The sequence below is a fragment of the Nelumbo nucifera genome, chromosome 2, assembly GCF_055504915.1.
Source record: "Nelumbo nucifera cultivar China Antique chromosome 2, China Antique-T2T, whole genome shotgun sequence".
NCBI lineage: Eukaryota > Viridiplantae > Streptophyta > Magnoliopsida > Proteales > Nelumbonaceae > Nelumbo > Nelumbo nucifera.
Window position 1 is genome coordinate 11,694,166 of NC_142650.1, and position 17,752 is coordinate 11,711,917.

General features: G+C 37.5%; 2 protein-coding genes across 6 annotated transcripts in view; one reads left to right on the plus strand and one right to left on the minus strand.

Moving 5' to 3' along the window:
* LOC104597276 (golgi-to-ER traffic-like protein) overlaps positions 1-6,043 on the plus strand; it is a 47,338-nt gene extending 41,295 nt beyond the window's left edge. For 2 of the 5 annotated variants that reach the window (XM_088898003.1, XM_088898004.1), the window contains exons 9-13: positions 417-545; positions 3,835-3,919; positions 4,233-4,313; positions 4,740-4,850; positions 5,756-6,020. In XM_088898003.1, the coding sequence (XP_088754129.1) occupies positions 417-545; positions 3,835-3,919; positions 4,233-4,313; positions 4,740-4,850; positions 5,756-5,782 (433 nt within the window). In that variant the 3' untranslated portion in view covers positions 5,783-6,020. Of the gene's footprint in view, positions 1-416; positions 546-3,593; positions 3,771-3,834; positions 3,920-4,232; positions 4,314-4,739; positions 4,851-5,755 lie in introns of those variants that run through there. The other 3 variants (XM_010258737.3, XM_088898005.1, XM_088898006.1) reach the window with 2 other exon arrangements.
* A 1,949-nt stretch (positions 6,044-7,992) lies between these two features.
* On the minus strand, positions 7,993-14,191 carry LOC104597275 (uncharacterized). Its single transcript, XM_088899297.1, has 8 exons — positions 13,707-14,191; positions 10,674-10,759; positions 10,436-10,502; positions 9,766-9,908; positions 9,469-9,517; positions 9,242-9,379; positions 9,079-9,159; positions 7,993-8,844 (listed from the first exon to the last, which is right to left on the minus strand). Exons 1-8 carry the CDS (start codon positions 14,049-14,051, stop codon positions 8,617-8,619), a joined length of 1,137 nt encoding a protein of 378 aa, XP_088755423.1. The 5' UTR covers positions 14,052-14,191; the 3' UTR covers positions 7,993-8,616.
* Positions 14,192-17,752: the final 3,561 nt, after the last annotated feature.

Below are 17,752 nucleotides of genomic sequence, written 5' to 3' on the forward strand. Positions count from 1 at the left end.
ACATTTAGAAATTTAATTAAATTTGCCATGACATAGAAATATGTACATGTTGTAAATGCATCGTATAAGCATATTTCATGGGATACCTGTACCTGTACCTGTCTAGTATAGTAGGAATTATAGAGTTGCATTTCCTTTTTTCATATCCATCTCTGTATCCACATCCATATCTGGACATTGCGTCTCTTTTAGACTCTTCCAGCTGACACATTGAGGTGGTGTTTCCTCTTCTTACTTATTAGTGGGCAAATCTAAAATTAGTTGATTCTCTCATATTAAGGCAAGTCACACACACACACACACATCAGCTATTTGATATTCTGCATTAGGTTACATTTTATTGCACTAGTTTCAGTCTGTACCTAGTTTTGATTTTCATGTCAGTTTTTCCTTACAGATTATATTTTTCCTGGCAGGTATTTGTCACTAGGTAATCTGAAAGATGCTAATTATCTCATGGATGAGATAAAGAAACAAGTTAAAGATAAGCAACTTGCTTTACCACAGTCAGATTTGATCCAGTTCATCATTTATCTTTTGCAGACGTAAGTCTTGCTTCCTGCTTTTTTCTATTTTAGATACTGTTTAATGATTCCTGTATGGAGGAGAGCATATCTTACTCTTTTCCTGGAGAAATCGAAGAAGAGAGAAGAGAGAAAGAGAGAAAACAATCATTTGGGGTCAAAAAGATAGGCTGGTGGCACAAGCACTTCTATTTATATTAGGGTGTCCCAACAACTTAAAAATAAAAGAGTACAGACAAAAAAGCCCCTGTGGCTTAAGTACAAGTACTGTTAACACTCCCCCTCAAGACACAAGGAAGAGAGAAAACAATTGTTTGGGATCAAAAGGATAGGCTGGTGGCTCCAGCACTTCTATTTATATTAGGGTGTCTCAACAACTTAAAAATAAAGGAGTACAAAGACAAAAAAAAACCCCTGCGGCTTAAGTACAAGTACTGTTAACACTCCCCCTCAAGTTTGGGCATAGATGTCAATCATGCCCAACTTGCCACATAAGTCATTGTGCTGCAGGTGATGTAAGCTCTTTGTGAAGATAACTACAATTTGCTCTTCAGAACTAACATAAGGGGTACATGCTTTGCCACCAACAATTTTCTCCCTGATAAAGTGTTTGTCCACTTCAATGTGTTTAGTCTATCATGAAGAACTGGATTGGTAGCAATATTGATAGCTGTCTTGTTGTCACAATATAATGACATAAGATTATCAATAGCAAATCCCAACTCACTTAATAGATTTTTTATCCACAACAGTTCAGCAATGCCATGGGATATAGCTCTATATTCTGCCTTTGCACTGGACCTATCCACCACACTTTGTTTCTTACTCCTCCATGTGACAAGATTTCCTCTCATGAAAGTGCAATATCCACTGGTAGATTTCCTGTTACCTACAGAACCAGCCCAATCAGCATTTGTATACACTTCAGCCTTTAAATGCCCATGCTTCTGGAATAACAAACTAGCCCCTGGATACTTTTTAAGATGCCTAAGAATCCTCTTAGCAGCCTCCATGTGGGTAACCTTAGGGGCATGCATGAAGTTATTGAGGACCTCATGGCATATGCAATGTTAGGCCTAGTCATAGATAGATATAGAAGCCTCCCCACAAGTCTATAGAACCATTTCACATCCTTTATGGTCTCACCATCACAATCACCCAAAGGTCCATCATCCCCTAGGGGGCCTACTAGGGGCTTTGGCTAGGGTGGTTACTCTTGGAGTATTGCTAGATTTAGAGATATTTGAAATCTCACAGGTTCTTTCTCATCAGTGGCAGTTTTATGATTCTAACTGAATTTTGTTTGGGTCAATTTTCATTGAGATGGTTTGGTCATAGAAGACCATCTGCAGTGCCTGTAGGAAAAGTGATCTGTTACAAGTTGAAGGGGCTAGAAGAGGGGCAGGCTAAAAAGGACTTGGGTGGAAGTAATAAGAAATGATTTAAATGCCCATGATTTAACGACGGATATGGCACTGAACAGAATGGAATGGCAAAACAGGTTAATGTAGCCGGCCCCATATAGTTGGGACAAGGCTTAGATGATGATGACGATGACGGTAGAATGTTTTTAACAATCATGGTTTTTGTTTAAGGTGGTCTCATGCTTTAGTCTAAATAATTAGCAGAAGGTTATTTTGGCAGGTAGTTATTTTAACAGATCTAGGATTAACATGTCTTATGCATTAAGGAATTGGAAGATGGAATGAATGAATTTGGTCTTTTTTTGCTTAGCAAATGAATATTAATTTAATTTGTAGTTATTGCCTTATGAACCTCTGCTTTTTTTCTCATATTCTTCTAGGTTCCCCCCCCCCCCCCTTTCTCTCACCTACTCTTGTGCTGTGACTGGTCACACATTATGCTTATGCTTACTTATCCAAGAAAAAAAAAAGGCTTATGCTTGTTGTACTTCATTGCTTATAGAGCTATTCAAACTGCACCTTGGCTGCTAATGGTTGCTTGCATGACAGTGGTTCTCCTATATTAGAACACCTTCAAACTTCACTTTTATTTCTCTTAAACCCATCAATCTCTTCTTGGTAATACTATGCTCATCTCATATCAATGTTCAAGCAATTTTCCACCTTGTTTCCCTCTGAAATCCATAAACTTTACTACCTACCTCCTTCCACTCAGCCTGCCACCAGATCTGAAATTAAATACCCTATAAACCTGTCTGCTAATCACCAACTATGCATGTTAAAGGAAACATTATGTTGAAACTATATTGAGAATAATTCTTACATCAGATTTTTTTATGGTAAAAGTAAAATTTTCATTAAAGAAAAGCTAGATGCTCTCGATTGTTGATGAGGATTGACCAATAAAACATAGAAATAAAAACAAAATACACACTATCAATTACAAACCAACCTGCCCTGTTATCTAAACTCAAAGACACTTATCCTTGAAATATTCTCTCTGAACATCTTTATACTTTTGATGAGAAAGGGATCATTTTGCAATCTGGTAACAGAGATCAGGAGCCAGCTTCGTTCTTGAGTGATATTTACTCCATAAAATTTCGGCCTTCCTTTTGGATCAGATGCATGTGATTTCTTAATATAAAAAATATTAAAGAAGAAATCTCATAGGAATTCTGCCCAGTAACAATGAATAAATAGATGTATAACATCTTCCTCTTGTTTCTTACACATTACACAAATACTTGGAAGCTGATAACGTCTTGTTTTCAAATGATCCAAAGAATACTGCCTAACACCCATGCAAATGCTTAAACTAACCATGCCTTTTGTTGCTTTCCTTCTCTACTTCATTTTGGGTAGGTCGGGAGGCTTGTATACATACTTTTAGGGTTAGCCAAGGAAAACCAAAGAAGAAAATGAAGAAAATATCTATTTTCAGAAGTAACCCTGCTCAAAAAGGAAAATGGGAAAAAAATCTAGAAGAGAACTGACTGTTGGATGTACTTAAACCTGATAATTTGGGTTCTTTATATTTTGGGGTCCTATTTAATAATTCCATCCTGGTTCAGTACCTTGCTGATACCCAAATGCCTAACAGTCCTTCCATATCTGGTTATGTTTCGGTTCCATTTTCCACCAGGTACTCTCTCTCTCTCTCTTTCAACTGTTCTAACGATGAATGCCTCTGATGAGATGACCGGCAGTATATATACAAAGTTTTAGCTCTCAATGTGGCAAGCAAGATTCCAGATATGCAACTTGATTTCTTTTCCATATTGTTGTTAGGAAATCCTGAGTTTATTCTTGTTAGATGTTATACTTTTCACAGGTAGAGTGAAGATCATAAACACTGAATTGAACTAATATGTATTACACTGCAGCTTGGAAAGAGATGCTTTTCCGCTTTTTAATATTTTGAGACAAAATTATAAGTCAAGCATAGAAAGAGAACCTGCACTTGAAGAGGTATATTCCTTTCATAGCTAAGACGTTTATTGGAAGTGCTATTGTTTCAGAAGCACCTCACTTACTGATTTCCTTTTTTCTTTCTTTTTAAACTCCTTTGCACAGCATTTTTTCTTTTTATTCTTTGTTTTGCTTTTCTTTTCCTATACTTTCCTTTTGATTTTCTGTGTTGAAAGATTTCAGGTTTTCTACCAGAATTTTACTGCTTTCTTTATATAACTATTGTCTGGCTTCAATATTTTAAAATTGTTAAAATTTTCAGTTTTGTCTGACTGTTATATATGATGAATTCTAACACATTGTTGGTCTTTAGTTGCTAGATGTGATTGCAGAGAAATTTTATGGAGTACGGCGTAGAACTCCCCTCCAAGGGATGTTTGGGGATATCTTTAAGGTGACAAATCAATTTCTTCTCCAAGTAACTTGAAATATAAGTTATTCCCATATAAAGATATGTAGCCTGTATGAAAACCATCCTCAAGCCCTCAGTAATCCCTAAGATAGAAATGCTTAATGCTTGAAAGACATCCAATAGCTTATGTATGATGGTTGAAAAATGAGGGTTTTTTACCTACATCTTTGGTAGTATCTTCCAAAAGTATGGATCCTGTCCTCCCGTGGTGGTTGAATGGTGGCAACATCAGAAACCAGAGGGAGTATTGTGTATCCCATGTACCTTTTAAACATCATGACATTTCTGGTGCACCAAATGGAGACCTTGAAACACTTGCAAGGGTCACAGAGGGTCACCGAATTGGGCATTTATTGATAAACTGGTGACTTGAAAACTAATGGTAATGCTGGGTAGTTTTTCCCCTAGGGGTTCCAGTTGAAATGTCATTTTCACACCACAATGCCAATGGCAAGCATGTTTCTCAAAGTAGCAGGGATGAGCACAGAACAGCTTGACAACTTAAGGGTCATTATAAAGGTGTATGGCCTTGAGAATTTCTTTTTTTTTTTTTTTTGATAGATGCCTTGAGAATTTCTTTTAGATTAAGAAGCAACCTCTCTGACACACACACACACATATTCAGAATCATCATGGTTTGAATTCCCTAATTGTCTTAATGGGGTAATGGAGGATACTAATGATATATGAGATCCATCTCGGTCAAACAAAAGTATGTGACCTTGTGGGCTTCCCGGGAAATTGGACTTGCATCACTTAGAACATTGGGGGACTTGATAACATGTTAACTTCCGGAAAAGCTTTGGCTGTTGGAAACATTCTTGGACATGACACATTACCATGGGTATGGGGTAAAAGAGTAATCACCCTCGATATTCTTTTGACCAAAAAGACAAACAGGGGACTGAATGGGTTGATGCGTCATGCAAAAGAAGCTCCCCAACAGCCAAAGTTTTCTCCTAACCTCCTGAGATCCTTTGTGAAAAAAAAGGGTTGGCTCCGAGACCCCATATTAGCTGGGATCAACATTGGGTATTGGCCTCTTTATAGGAATATGTTAAATCGAGGACTATTGCATCATATCACTTATTCTTGCCCACTTACAAGGTGTTATAACTGAATATTTGATGTCTTGAGCGCATGGTGATGAACTCTTGTAGGTTGTTTTAGGATTAATTAGTACAATGTGGAGAATTTTATTGCCATTGAGTTGGTTAGCAAATGATGCCAATCAATTTTCTTTTTGGATATCATTGTTTGTTGAGATCAAATTCTGTTATCCATGAAATTCAGAACAGAAATCTGGGAAAAGAATGAATGAAGAGTATCAATTTCTAAATGTAGCCTTTACATTTACTAGTTCTAATACGTCGGTGGGATTCTGGTTCCTAATACTGTTGTATGAATATTTTGTTGTGGTGCAGATGATGGGTGGTGATGTAACAGCTTGATAATCACTCAAACTCTACTTAAACTGATTCAGCATTGCCACCTGGGGTTTTGGTTATGGTTTTCATATGAATGAACATTCTTTACACAAGGAAAATTTCTAAATTTTTTCTCTAAAATATTGATATAATGAATTTTCAGTGTGGACTGAGGCCGATCTCTTCTCAAAATTGTACCAAAGGCATATCCATGCTAAAGCTTTTGCATGTTATTGTACTATTTATGGTGTGAGTGAAAGAATTTTGGCGTGTGCTTGCTAAATATACCAAAGCTTTACAGGAAAGTGAAAACAATAACAGAATATTTATGGAAATCTTGTCCAATTTGTATTGAAAAGTTAAAAACCCGGTACAACTGAATGGTTGAACTAGGAATGGCAATGGGGCGGGGATCATATTTCCTTTCCCCTACCCCAATTCCCGTCGGGGATAAAAGTTGCCCATCCCCGATCCCCAACGGGGATGGGTTCCCTGCAGGGACCCAAATCCCCGAATTTTTTTAGTTGACAGTATTTTTGAAAAATACTATAGTCCTTGCCCCCACCCTACCAAAGCAATCCCCATCTCTGACCCGATGGGGTCTGAGCAAGGTTCAAAGTATCAATATATATCGGCCCGTATCGTGTCGATGGCTTCCTGATACGCCCTTCTAGGGATTGTATCGGGTCCGAATTGATTCAGAGGGTAGTCGGGCCAAATCGACCCCTCTGAACTGGTTTCAAAACAAAAAACTTAAAAAAGTACTGATACAAGCCGATATGCCCTATCGACGTATTGGCCTGTGTTGATATTTTGAACCTTGGGTCTGAGAAGTCAGATACCTGTTGGGGATGGGGAAAGGTAGGGAAACCTATACAACCTTTCCCTACTTTTTCTTTCAAACCAAACATGGCTTAATTGAACCGAACTGGTTCAGGGCACTGCCAAGATTCAACATTTCGCTCCAGTCTTGTTAACCACATTGTTCATAAGTGGATTGGGGATCTTTATTATTTTCTGTCCTCACCTCGCCAAAGCAATCCCCATCTCCGACCCAATGGGGGTATGAGAAGTCAGATACCCATTGGGGATGGGAAATTGCCATCCCTAATTGAACAGAACTGGTTCAGGGCACTGCCAAGATTCAACATTCCACCCCGGTCTTGTTAAACACATTGCTCATAAGTGGATAGAACATGGAAGTCGTTATACTTGAAAATTGACTTCCTAGAGTTGAGTAAAAGGCTAATCATGCTATGTGGCGATGTCTAGAGACGGCGGCAATGGTCCCCTACTACTACTACTACTTGACAACCATTCCTATCAGATGTCGATTATCTAGTCCACGGTCAATATCAGCCTTGTGGTGGCGCTTTCCACTGGTGATATTATATTAGTTGCCAATGTTATTAGGTCGAAGGTTCAAAGTATCGATAGGATACGTATATCGGCAGTATTGTATCAGTACTTAGAAATGGCCGAAACTTTATTTTTTTAGTTTTTTTTTTCAAAATTTGGTTTTTTGGAAAGCTAAAAACATATTTTCTATTATTAAAAAAGATTAGGGTTCCGAAACATATGAAAACAGACGTTTTGGAGCATATTTTTTTCAAAAAATACGATATGATACGTCCGATACAGGGCATATCGTATCGATACTTTAAACCATGAATTTAGGTCTAAAGGTTGCTTTGATGGTGGTGCGGGGATCTCCTTCTCTCCGACCATCTAGCCACATGAGATGTAAACCTGATTATATGACCAGGAGCCTGATTCCATCTGAAAGAGAGAGAGCATGTTTCAACTCCAGATATTCGCTAAATGGGTTATTACAGGGAATCTTAATCATGAAAAATTAATCAGGTGATCAGTAGTATTTTCTAAATTAAATTGCACCACCCATCTTCTATCAATAGAAAAAAATTGGCCTAAAACATCATTTCCACATGCTCAAACAAACCAAAGTCGATTGGTTTGTTATGTATACAAGTACATTTATACATGCATAATACATACTATTCATAAATATAAACCTACTTTCCACATCAAGGCATATATTATATTAATATTGAGTTTATGACTTTGCTTTATCTTGCCTTCAGTGATGAGCAGAGAAGGCATATTGAGCTAACCAGTGATCATCAGGCAGACAAGCAGATTATCCCGATGATCACTAAAGGTAATTCAGCCTCAAAAGGTAAAATGCCTGAATTGGCTTGGCTGGTTCTCAACAATGAAGTAATATGAAAATATAATTGATATGATAAATAAATTTGGTTCAATTATCCATTACAACCGACAAAATCTCAAGATGGGAGAGCAAGTCCTTGGCAATCCGCCATCCAAGTGCCTCTGCATCATATGTTCTACATGGTCATGTCATTCTTTGTTTGGTATTGTCAGCTGTATTACAAGTACAGACCCAGGCACCCAGCTGTTGAGAAATCAAGAGCCCTTCATGCCAATCATCTTCATGGGCAATTTCACTTGGATATAAACCATGAAGAAAGCCTGAGGCTTCAACAGACAGGCAAGCACCGGTTCCTTAAGCACCAATGTTCTCAATATCAGCACTTTTATCCATCCTTTTCACAATACCAGCAATAACCTGATAAAACAATCCAGCACAAACTAATTATGAACATAAAAGCTAGGGATAATATTAAATCCCTTCACTAAGATGCCTTTGTTGCTGCTGCTTTGACAAAAAAACATCAGAACAGTTTCCTGCCCGAATGCCTACCTTTCCAGGTCCTACTCATAGCTCTTCTTGAGCCCTTTAGTTAGGAGATCCTTCACTTTTGTCTCCCATTGAACCGGAGAAGTCATCTGGGCTTTCGGGTTAGAAGTTTAATTAATTACCAAAACAAACTGAAAACAAGGAGACGTTCAAATTTCAAGAGGCTCACTTGGTGTGCCAATATCTTCTTAATTGTATCAGGGTTTGCATGTGGCTTGGCATCTACATTTGATATGACTGGTATCCCGGGGGTTCTGATTTCTGTTGCTGCCAATGCAGCTTCCAATCTTGAAACATGTGGTTCCATAAAACTGGTGAGGAAAGCACCGGCAACAGCTAGTCGTACCTGGGATAAGTAAATGTTGATACAGAAAATTTGCTTCTTCAGATAGGTAGTCTGCCAGCCTTAGCAGGGCATTAAGTAGGATTAACTCCTTGGAACTTGTTCACTAACTTATGTCTGCTAAGTATCTGAGGCATCAAGTTTACCCACCAATAGTTTATTATACCCTGAAGCCTCTGCAAAATTCTAAAACAGAGAGGATCAATTGGAAAACAAAAAGCAGTAGAGAGATCTCACCGTCATCCGAGCCTTGAATGACTTTGCCTTGGCCTCTACTGCTTCAATTCCTTTTATACCACCAGAGACAGCATAGTTACCCTGAAATATTAAAGCTTAGTCTATGTCAAGGCCCAGCCAATTTAAATAGCCAGGTTTATCAGTCGAGAAGACTTAGTCTTGCAGGACATAAGAAATTTGCACTCTGAACTTTATTTTCCTCATCCACTTCTGCGTTAGCAGCTTCACATAACAGTAGCACCTTTTCTGAATCCAGCCCTATAACACTGACCATGGCACTTTTAGCAGCATCAGCTGCTTCCTAAGGAAATCCGGAAAGCCATTTAACAGTATAGTCAGCAGTCTGGCTTTGAAAACAATTGCACAGTGAAATAATCTTTCAATGAGCACCTGCATGGCCTCTCCTCGTAGCTTGACCAGCTTCAATCCATCCTCAAAGCTTACAAATGGATCCCAGATAGAAAGAAGTAGAAAGCAATAAAATTAGCATTATCAGGGCATGAAAAATAAAAAAAAGCATGGAAACCCATGTGTGCCAAGATACCCTTGTTGGTGGTGGTATTTTTCGGGGGGGGGGGGGGGGGGGGTAGGGATACATCTCATAAATTGCCTCATTAATTTCTGCCAAGTTCTGAAGGATGATCCTGGTCCAAAATAAGTAGCTCTGACTACTTAAATTTATATTACCTGAAGGCTCCAGCAAATGCAAGAGCAGTGTATTCTCCCAAACTTAGGCCACAAGTGACATCTACAGAATCAATTATCTGCTGGCCTCCATCACGAGCACGCAGTACCTCAACTGCAGCTAGGCTTGTGACATAGATAGCTGGCTGCAAAGGCACAAATCAAATATTAAACAGGACCTGCAAAACTGAGACTTACCTACCTTGAAACCAAAGATTATGTGGGTGCCATTTAGCAGGAAAAATAAGTGATTCTCCTAGACGGTTTTCTTGCCACTGATAGAATTCATTATTGGACATGGCTAAGATCATTAACCAGAAAAATTGCATATTCAGGTAAGGAACACTTATTTGTTGATATGCAAAGTGGCAAAAATTAGAGAAATAGCAAAATATAGAGAGCTTCTAGAGATAAAAGCATAAAATACTATTAATATATCTTTTTTAGAGAGTCCTAATCTTCTAGTAACAAAAACGTAGGCCCATCATGGTTCTGTACCACCTGTCCTTAACACAAATTTTCAAAAAGCAATGTGTACAAGTGCATGTTTCTCATGTTGAAGACAGGTGCAAAATTGAGATATACGCCTAGTATTCTTTTGTTACTACTAGCAGATTCAGATACCCTAAACAACGGGTTGGCTGTGGGTATGAATCAAAAAAGGAATCAAGACCTGGCTTATAACAGTTGAATCCAGCTTTTCTTTTGGTCCATTGGTGCAGACATCCAAAAGATCAAAACTGCATTGAAAAACATTTAAGCGTATAGAGTATTATCCACAATGGCAGTTTGCATGTATAGAACAAATGAGTGTTGATAAAATAAGTTGGGAGTTTCAGTATTTGAAACCAAAAATCTGAAAGTTATAGATAAAGCATTCAATGATCATATTTTATTTTTGTTCACCTTACCCTAGTATGTCATTTGCTTTCTTGTACAAATCAGCTGCAGCTGGTACACCTTGAACCTCCTTACCCCTTCCAACAGCTTGGGCACCCTGAAACATGTAAAGCACAAACTTTAAAGAAGGTGTCCAAAATAAGAAAACTATACCATAGCATGACAGTCAATCCAAAACTGACTCTGCAGTGAGCTCATTCATCCACATTAGCTGAACTTAGACAATGCATTAATTTTTATTTTTCAATAGGCATGGAATCAGTTTCTTAACTCACCAATGCGTGAACTACCTTTTTCTCCATAAAATATCACTGGGATAGAAGAACTGCTTCCAAATTTTTACTTCCCATGCAAATCCCAAACTCACCATAGCTTAATAAAAACTAGTATAATTAATAAAATCTTGATACAGGACAGCCCCCAAATGGAAGAAGTGAACTAACTGCTCTAGCTCATACTTGAAGAAGATCCAATGGGTTTTGCATAGAAATAGGAAGATGGAAAAGATTAGAATCTCAATACTTGGCTCCCAAATCCTTTGGTTGGAAGGATTATGCAAATGGTGGAGTTTCACCTATGGAGAAAATTAGGTCAATATCATAATCATCCAAACCTAGTACCAATTTTCTGGGGTCAGCTACATGAATCCAGTTTCTCCATTCTGTTCAGTTTAGTGCCATAGGAGAAGAAATACAGATTCTGTTGCTATTTGGGAATCTTACAGAGAAAGTTCAGGATTCTTACAAAACAAGAAAACTAACTTGAAATAAATGCAATCCAAATAAAAGGAAACTATAAAGAAAGAACATGCAAAACTCTGAGAATCTTATGGGCCCCAATGCCCCACTACTATTCCAAAATCAGGATGAATAGTTGGCCTATAATCAAGGTTCCCCTTGTTTTTTGCTCCCTTACTTGTAATATCCTTAGCACTTATGAGAATGGAATGGGGTTCAACAAGGCCAATGAAGAATTGACGCCAAACTTAAAACATGCACAACATCTTTGAATTGACATATTGGAAGAACATGGATATGGCGGAGACAATGGTCTGGCCCCCGAATGTCTAAGGAGTGGCCAGACCCCGGGGGGCTGCACTACATACCCTTCAGAGAGGGATCGGGCTGCCATAATTCCTGGCAGAAGGCCTGCCATAATTCCTGCAGAAGGCCGATTGTGAGTAGCCATCTGTCAGCCATTAGTATGCATGACCACCTGGGTTGATTATTAGCCATCTGACATGATGTCCATGCTCTTATACATGTTTGTCCAATGTAAGATCATATAAGAAGGAAAAATGCAAGAAGAATTAACAAGAAACAATATTCATGTCACAGTGGTTGAAGATTTGAGCTCAAAGTCAAGTTTAGTGTGGAGGCGATTTCCATAGCAGCTGTTATGTGACAAAGAAGAGATGGACACTATGATAGGTGTCTTAAACAGGTCCTTGGAAGGAATGGAGGAAGGAGTAAGGCCCAACAGTGTGGGGGGAATTTCTCTTAGTTGGATAAAAGTTTTGACACCACTGTATTTTTTCAATAGAAAATGGTCTGCTAATTCACTTCAGATTTGAAATGCTACTTTTAGGAATACTATTCTACTTAAACTAATCAAAGAGTTATTCTTTAGGATTCTAAAAGCCAGAAAAAAAAACGAATTATTATTTTTTTTTAGTCAAAGTAGAACCTGGTAGTCTAAGGAAGGGGAGAAATTGAGGAAAAAAATGAACAGGTTAATTTATTTATCATTTAAATGCCAGGAGGCACTTCTACCAATGAGTTTTCACTCTTTATAATGGAGATGACTCCCTCTTTCCAGAATAGAAAAGGAAAAAAAAAAAAAAAGAACTATAACTCCATTCTAGAAATTCTTCTAGTATGCACGTGTACTCAAAGAAATCCAACTCATCTAAGCCTGTGCCTTAACTATTTGGGGTAGGCTATATGAATCATGCTCCACTTTTTGCACCAACTATGACCATATCCTCTGTCAATTAAGAGGTCTAGAGTCTATAAGCAGAAAAATAAACTTTAAAATTTCTAGATGATCTAAATCATTTGCATCTACTATGATACTGTAAAATTAAACTTCTCCAGACCTGCATGGAATTAAAACTTAGATTAATTTGTTACAGCTTACCGATTTCTTTCTTTTTCAAATGGCTAGAACATCTGATATAGATGACCCTCTCTGGGTAGGCAATGCATCTCATTGACCATGCTATGTCAATTCTGTGCTCAACGTGTATTGGACTCATTACCGAGAAATACCAACTGTTGAAGATTCAAAAATTATTATTAAAATGAATGCCCACAAAAAAGGACTTCATTTGCAACATGGTGAGGCCAAATATGTATTGAGTTTTGAAACTGACAATTGTGGGATAAACAGAAAATGCCACTACCAACATAACCTTTTCATCTTCATCCGATTGTTTTTAGTTTTTTCCCGATCTTTTTAAGCTATTAATTTCCAAGGTAAAAGTATCTTCATTCCTGTATTTGACTCATGGGGCTCCTGGGATGAGTCAACTCCCTAGTTATCAATCTGGGAAATCACAATATACTGGTAGTATAAAAAATAGATTTGTTTTGAGACAACATACGGTCCAAGTACAGGTGGACAGTTTTAAGAGCTAATGAGCTCATCATTAACAGCTCTATGTTGTTATCGAAGGGCCATTCATTTCAACATAAGTACAGAATAAAATATCTGAGCAACTTCAACAGATACCAATTTGACGGAAATGCCCTCTTCTCCAAAATGCATATTCCCTACTCTTTATATTCCACTAGGAAATATTCTTTCTATCTTAACAATGCGTAGCCGGTTACAGAAATTCATAAGAACCAGGAAGAAAGAAATGAGAAAAAAAACTCTTCTCCACAGATTTCGCATTAGCAACAGTTTACACTTCAGACCAAGATATCAATCAAAATTTGGCAATCAGGTTCCCCACAATCCACCAATTGGCAATTGCAGCTAATTAAACCTACCATTGATAAAATTACATAGTGAAGGAAAAGAAAACAGATCTCCCTAACCTGACCAGGAAATAGAAATGCGCATGACGGCTTATAATCGAGAAACAAGGCGTCATCAACAGTCGCTTGGGATCCAACTAAAACGCTCATGGAGACTCTAGATTTGTCCAGATTTTTAGAGTAAAAGCTTCGAATTCCATGCCTAAAACCCGTAAAACTCAACGAATTACAGCTCTTCAAGGATTCCGACGCACTGAGAGATATCTTCTGCAGGGAAACCGATGGAAGAACAATCGAAGACATCGTTGGAATCAACGAAGGCAAGAGGCCACGGATAACAGATTGGCGCCTGGCGGAAAGAGAAAGCATGCATTTTAAGGTTTCATTCTTGTGGTCGTACAGCATCAGTTGGCGGAGTTTCCAAAATCGTGTGAACTGTGAAGCGGCGTACAAAGATCAAGGATGGAGACGAGCAAGAAAAGAAAATCAGATAAACAGGCCAACGGTCAATACAATAGTCAATACTCAATAGGGTTACCTGGGGAGTGTTGCGCACCTGTATTAGTTGTGTATGTATTACACTATTACTAAACCTGGTCCGGGCTACGACCCAGTTTTCCAGTTGGGTGGTGGATCAACCGGGTCGCTGTACGTCTTCAAGCCCCAGCGTGGATACCGGATTCCGGATAGGTCTCACTGGCCACTGCCACTTGGTCATAAACAAATGAATTGGATATACTTTTTAAGAGCGCGCCTCACACCGATCTCACAAATACATCTCACCCAAACATCTCTCATGAATAATAAATATAAGAATGAAATATTCCCGATGTACGGTTAGGACACACTGAAATTAGTGTGAGGCATGCTCAGAGAGGAGCGGATCCGGACTCTTAACAAATAGGGTTTCAACTTGGGCTAGGTTGTGTTGGGTTGAGGTCAATCCGATGCAGGATCTACTCCTCACAAATGGGCCCCTCACAGGTACATCCACCGTGAATTGAAAACATCTTCCATAAATAATAACTAATAAGTACGGAAGATATTCCCAATGCATGGTAGGATGTGCGTCTGAGGTGTCAGGTGTGAGAAGCAGATCCGGTCTCGGTCAACTCTAGCCCAAATGCCCAACCCAATGTATTAATACATCAACTCTATCTACAACCCAAGGTTGGGGTCAAGATTTCCAACCCTATCTATACTTGCCAAATCTCAAAAACAACAATTGAAGTGACTCAAACTTAGGCCTCCTTGCACGTTTGCATCATTACAATTCCAAACCACAATGCCACATTTCATTTTGTGATTAAAAGTGAAATAAAATAGATTTTATTAACTTTCGTGTTCACATGCAATTTTACACAAAAGCACTTTTACAAAAACAATTTTATAAAGTAATTTTATGAAAAGGACTTTTACGAAAGCACTTTTACACAAAAGTACTTTTACATGAAAGCATTGTTGTGAAAACACTTTTATAAAAGTTACAAAAACACTTTTACATGGAAGCACTTTATGAAAGTACTGTTACGAAAACACTTTTGTGAAATCATAAAAGCACTTTTACAAAAGTACTTATACACGAAAGCACTTTATGAAAGTACTTTTATAAAAATACTTTTATGAAAGCATAAAAACACTTTTATAAAAGTACTTTTACAAAAGCACTTATACAAAGTACTTTTACATGAAAACACTTTTATAAAAGTACTTTTATGAAAGCACCTTTATGAAAGCTTAAAAGCACTTATATAGAAGTATTTTTACAAAAGTACTTTTATGAAAGCACTTTTTATAGAAGTACTTTTATAAAAGTACTTTTGTGAAAGCACCTTTATGAAAGCACTTTTATAAAACTTATGCACTTTTTTTGCATTTTTTGCATTTCTGTATTTTTTTGGTATTTTCTGCATTTTCTTTATTTCTGTATTTTTTGGTATTTTTCTGCATTTTTTACAATTTTATGGTATTTTTCTACATTTTTTAAAATCTTATGGTATTTTTATAAATTTCTATTGTATTTTTCTCCATTTTCTACAATTTTTGGTGCTTTTCTACATAATTTTTGCATTTTTCTAGAGCTTTCCATGCGTTTCCTACAATCTTCTGGTATTTTTGCATATTTTTCTGATTTTTTCTGCAAGAGTTTGAATTTTCTGCATTTTTTGGTATTTTATGCATTTTTTCATAATTTTCTGGTATTTTTTTTGAAATTTTTAAAATTTTTTGGTATTTTTGCATTTTTTATAATTTTTCTACTATTTTCTGCATTTATCTATACTTTTTGCATTTTCGGATATACGGGTTAACCTAACTTGTTTTTGTCACGTGGTAGTCTTGAGAGAGATGATTCTCTCAAAAATGTTTTTTTAGATATACGGGTCAACCCAACCTGTTTCTGTCATGTGGTAGTTTTAAGAGAGATGGTTTTCTCAAAAATGTTTTTTTTTTTTGGATATATGGGTTGACTTGGCCCGGTTCTATCACATGGCATCCTTGAGAGAGATTATTCTCTAAAAAATTATTATTTCGGGTAAATGGGCTGTCCCAACCCATTTTTGTATTTATAGGTGAGGGTAGGTGGATTAGTATGGGTGAGGGTGGTTTATGGTCAATATGGGTGGGTCAAGTGGGTCAAAATGGGCGGTTTAGGGTGTGTTAGGGTTAGGGTGGGTTATGACCCTGTAACAAGGATTGATGATGGGTCATGGTGGGTTGGTTGGTCAATATGGGTGGGTTGGTATTCAACCCTTACCCAATCCAACCAATCTCACCCATTTGGCACCCCTAAGTATAGATAGAGTTAACTTTGACCCAACCCATCCTAACCCGTGCGACCCAACTCATCCTGACCCCAAATGGGTACTCTTGACCCAATCCACCCTGACCCTTTTCCACTGACCCTAATAGATTACTTGACCCACATTGACCCGCCAATAAATTGGGTGGATATGGGTGATTGCCAGCCTATCTGCTAGTGCCATTTAAGACTTCCAACCAAGAAGAGAGATATCTTCACCGTTCAGTTGCATTGGCCTGGTTACCTAGGCCAAGGTCAGCTCAGCTAGAGCCCTGCCTGGTTTATACAATCTCGGGTCTGGGCCAAAGTTGGGCCTGAGCTTCTCCCAAGCCACTGTACAATCTAACCTGGTCAAAATTTATTGGTTTTAAGCTTTTAGCTTATAGAAACAAAAATGCCAATAGTGGAATTCATCACATCACTATATAGTCTATATTATTCTGTGACCATCATTAAACGGGCTCGGATTTGTTATCCACAAGCTGCTCCCGTAGCTCTATTCATGAGATATTATAGGAAATATTTGTTGTTATTCACGGAGAGATATTCCAAATATACAGTGATGGTGATGCTTTGTGGGTAAGGATGTAGGGACAACTTGTCGTAGCAGATCTCGAGTGTCATTATGGTAGATAGGCAGAAGTGCTAAATAACTATTTATGCAACATCTCTTGAGTTTTGACATATTAGGCCGGGGGGCCTCTTGGTCTGGATATACTCGATGAAGTAGAATAGGGCCAAACCTTAGCTGATTGAAACTTCATGATTGGCGATTGGCGGATAGTTGTTGAAATAGAACAGGGCCAAACCCTAGCTGATAGAAACTTCATGAAGGGTAAGCTCTAATTTGGTATGGTTCATGTTCAACTTCATGTACAACTGAGACTTGATAAGAGTGATAGGTGGGTAAAATCTATCAAAATATAAAACATAAGGAAAGTATCGTATTATAGGTGGGGTTTTGATAAATAAATTCAGAAAATCAATGAAGTGGTATAGATTGAAGATTTATTAAAGGGAAATTGTCTAAAATTCATCATGAGTTTTTAGTATTTCTCTTAAATTCACCACAACTTTTCAAAATGTCTAAAATTCACCATATGTCACTAACTTGACGTTAAATAGACTAACAGGTGTTAATATATTACCATTTTAACCTTCATAAAAAATATAAAATATATACAAAATAAATTAACAGGTGTTAATATATTACCATTTTAATATTTAAACATGAAAAAAAGAAAAAGTTCAAAAAAATATTTTCAAATATGAAATACATAAAAATAAAGAAATTACAAAAAATATA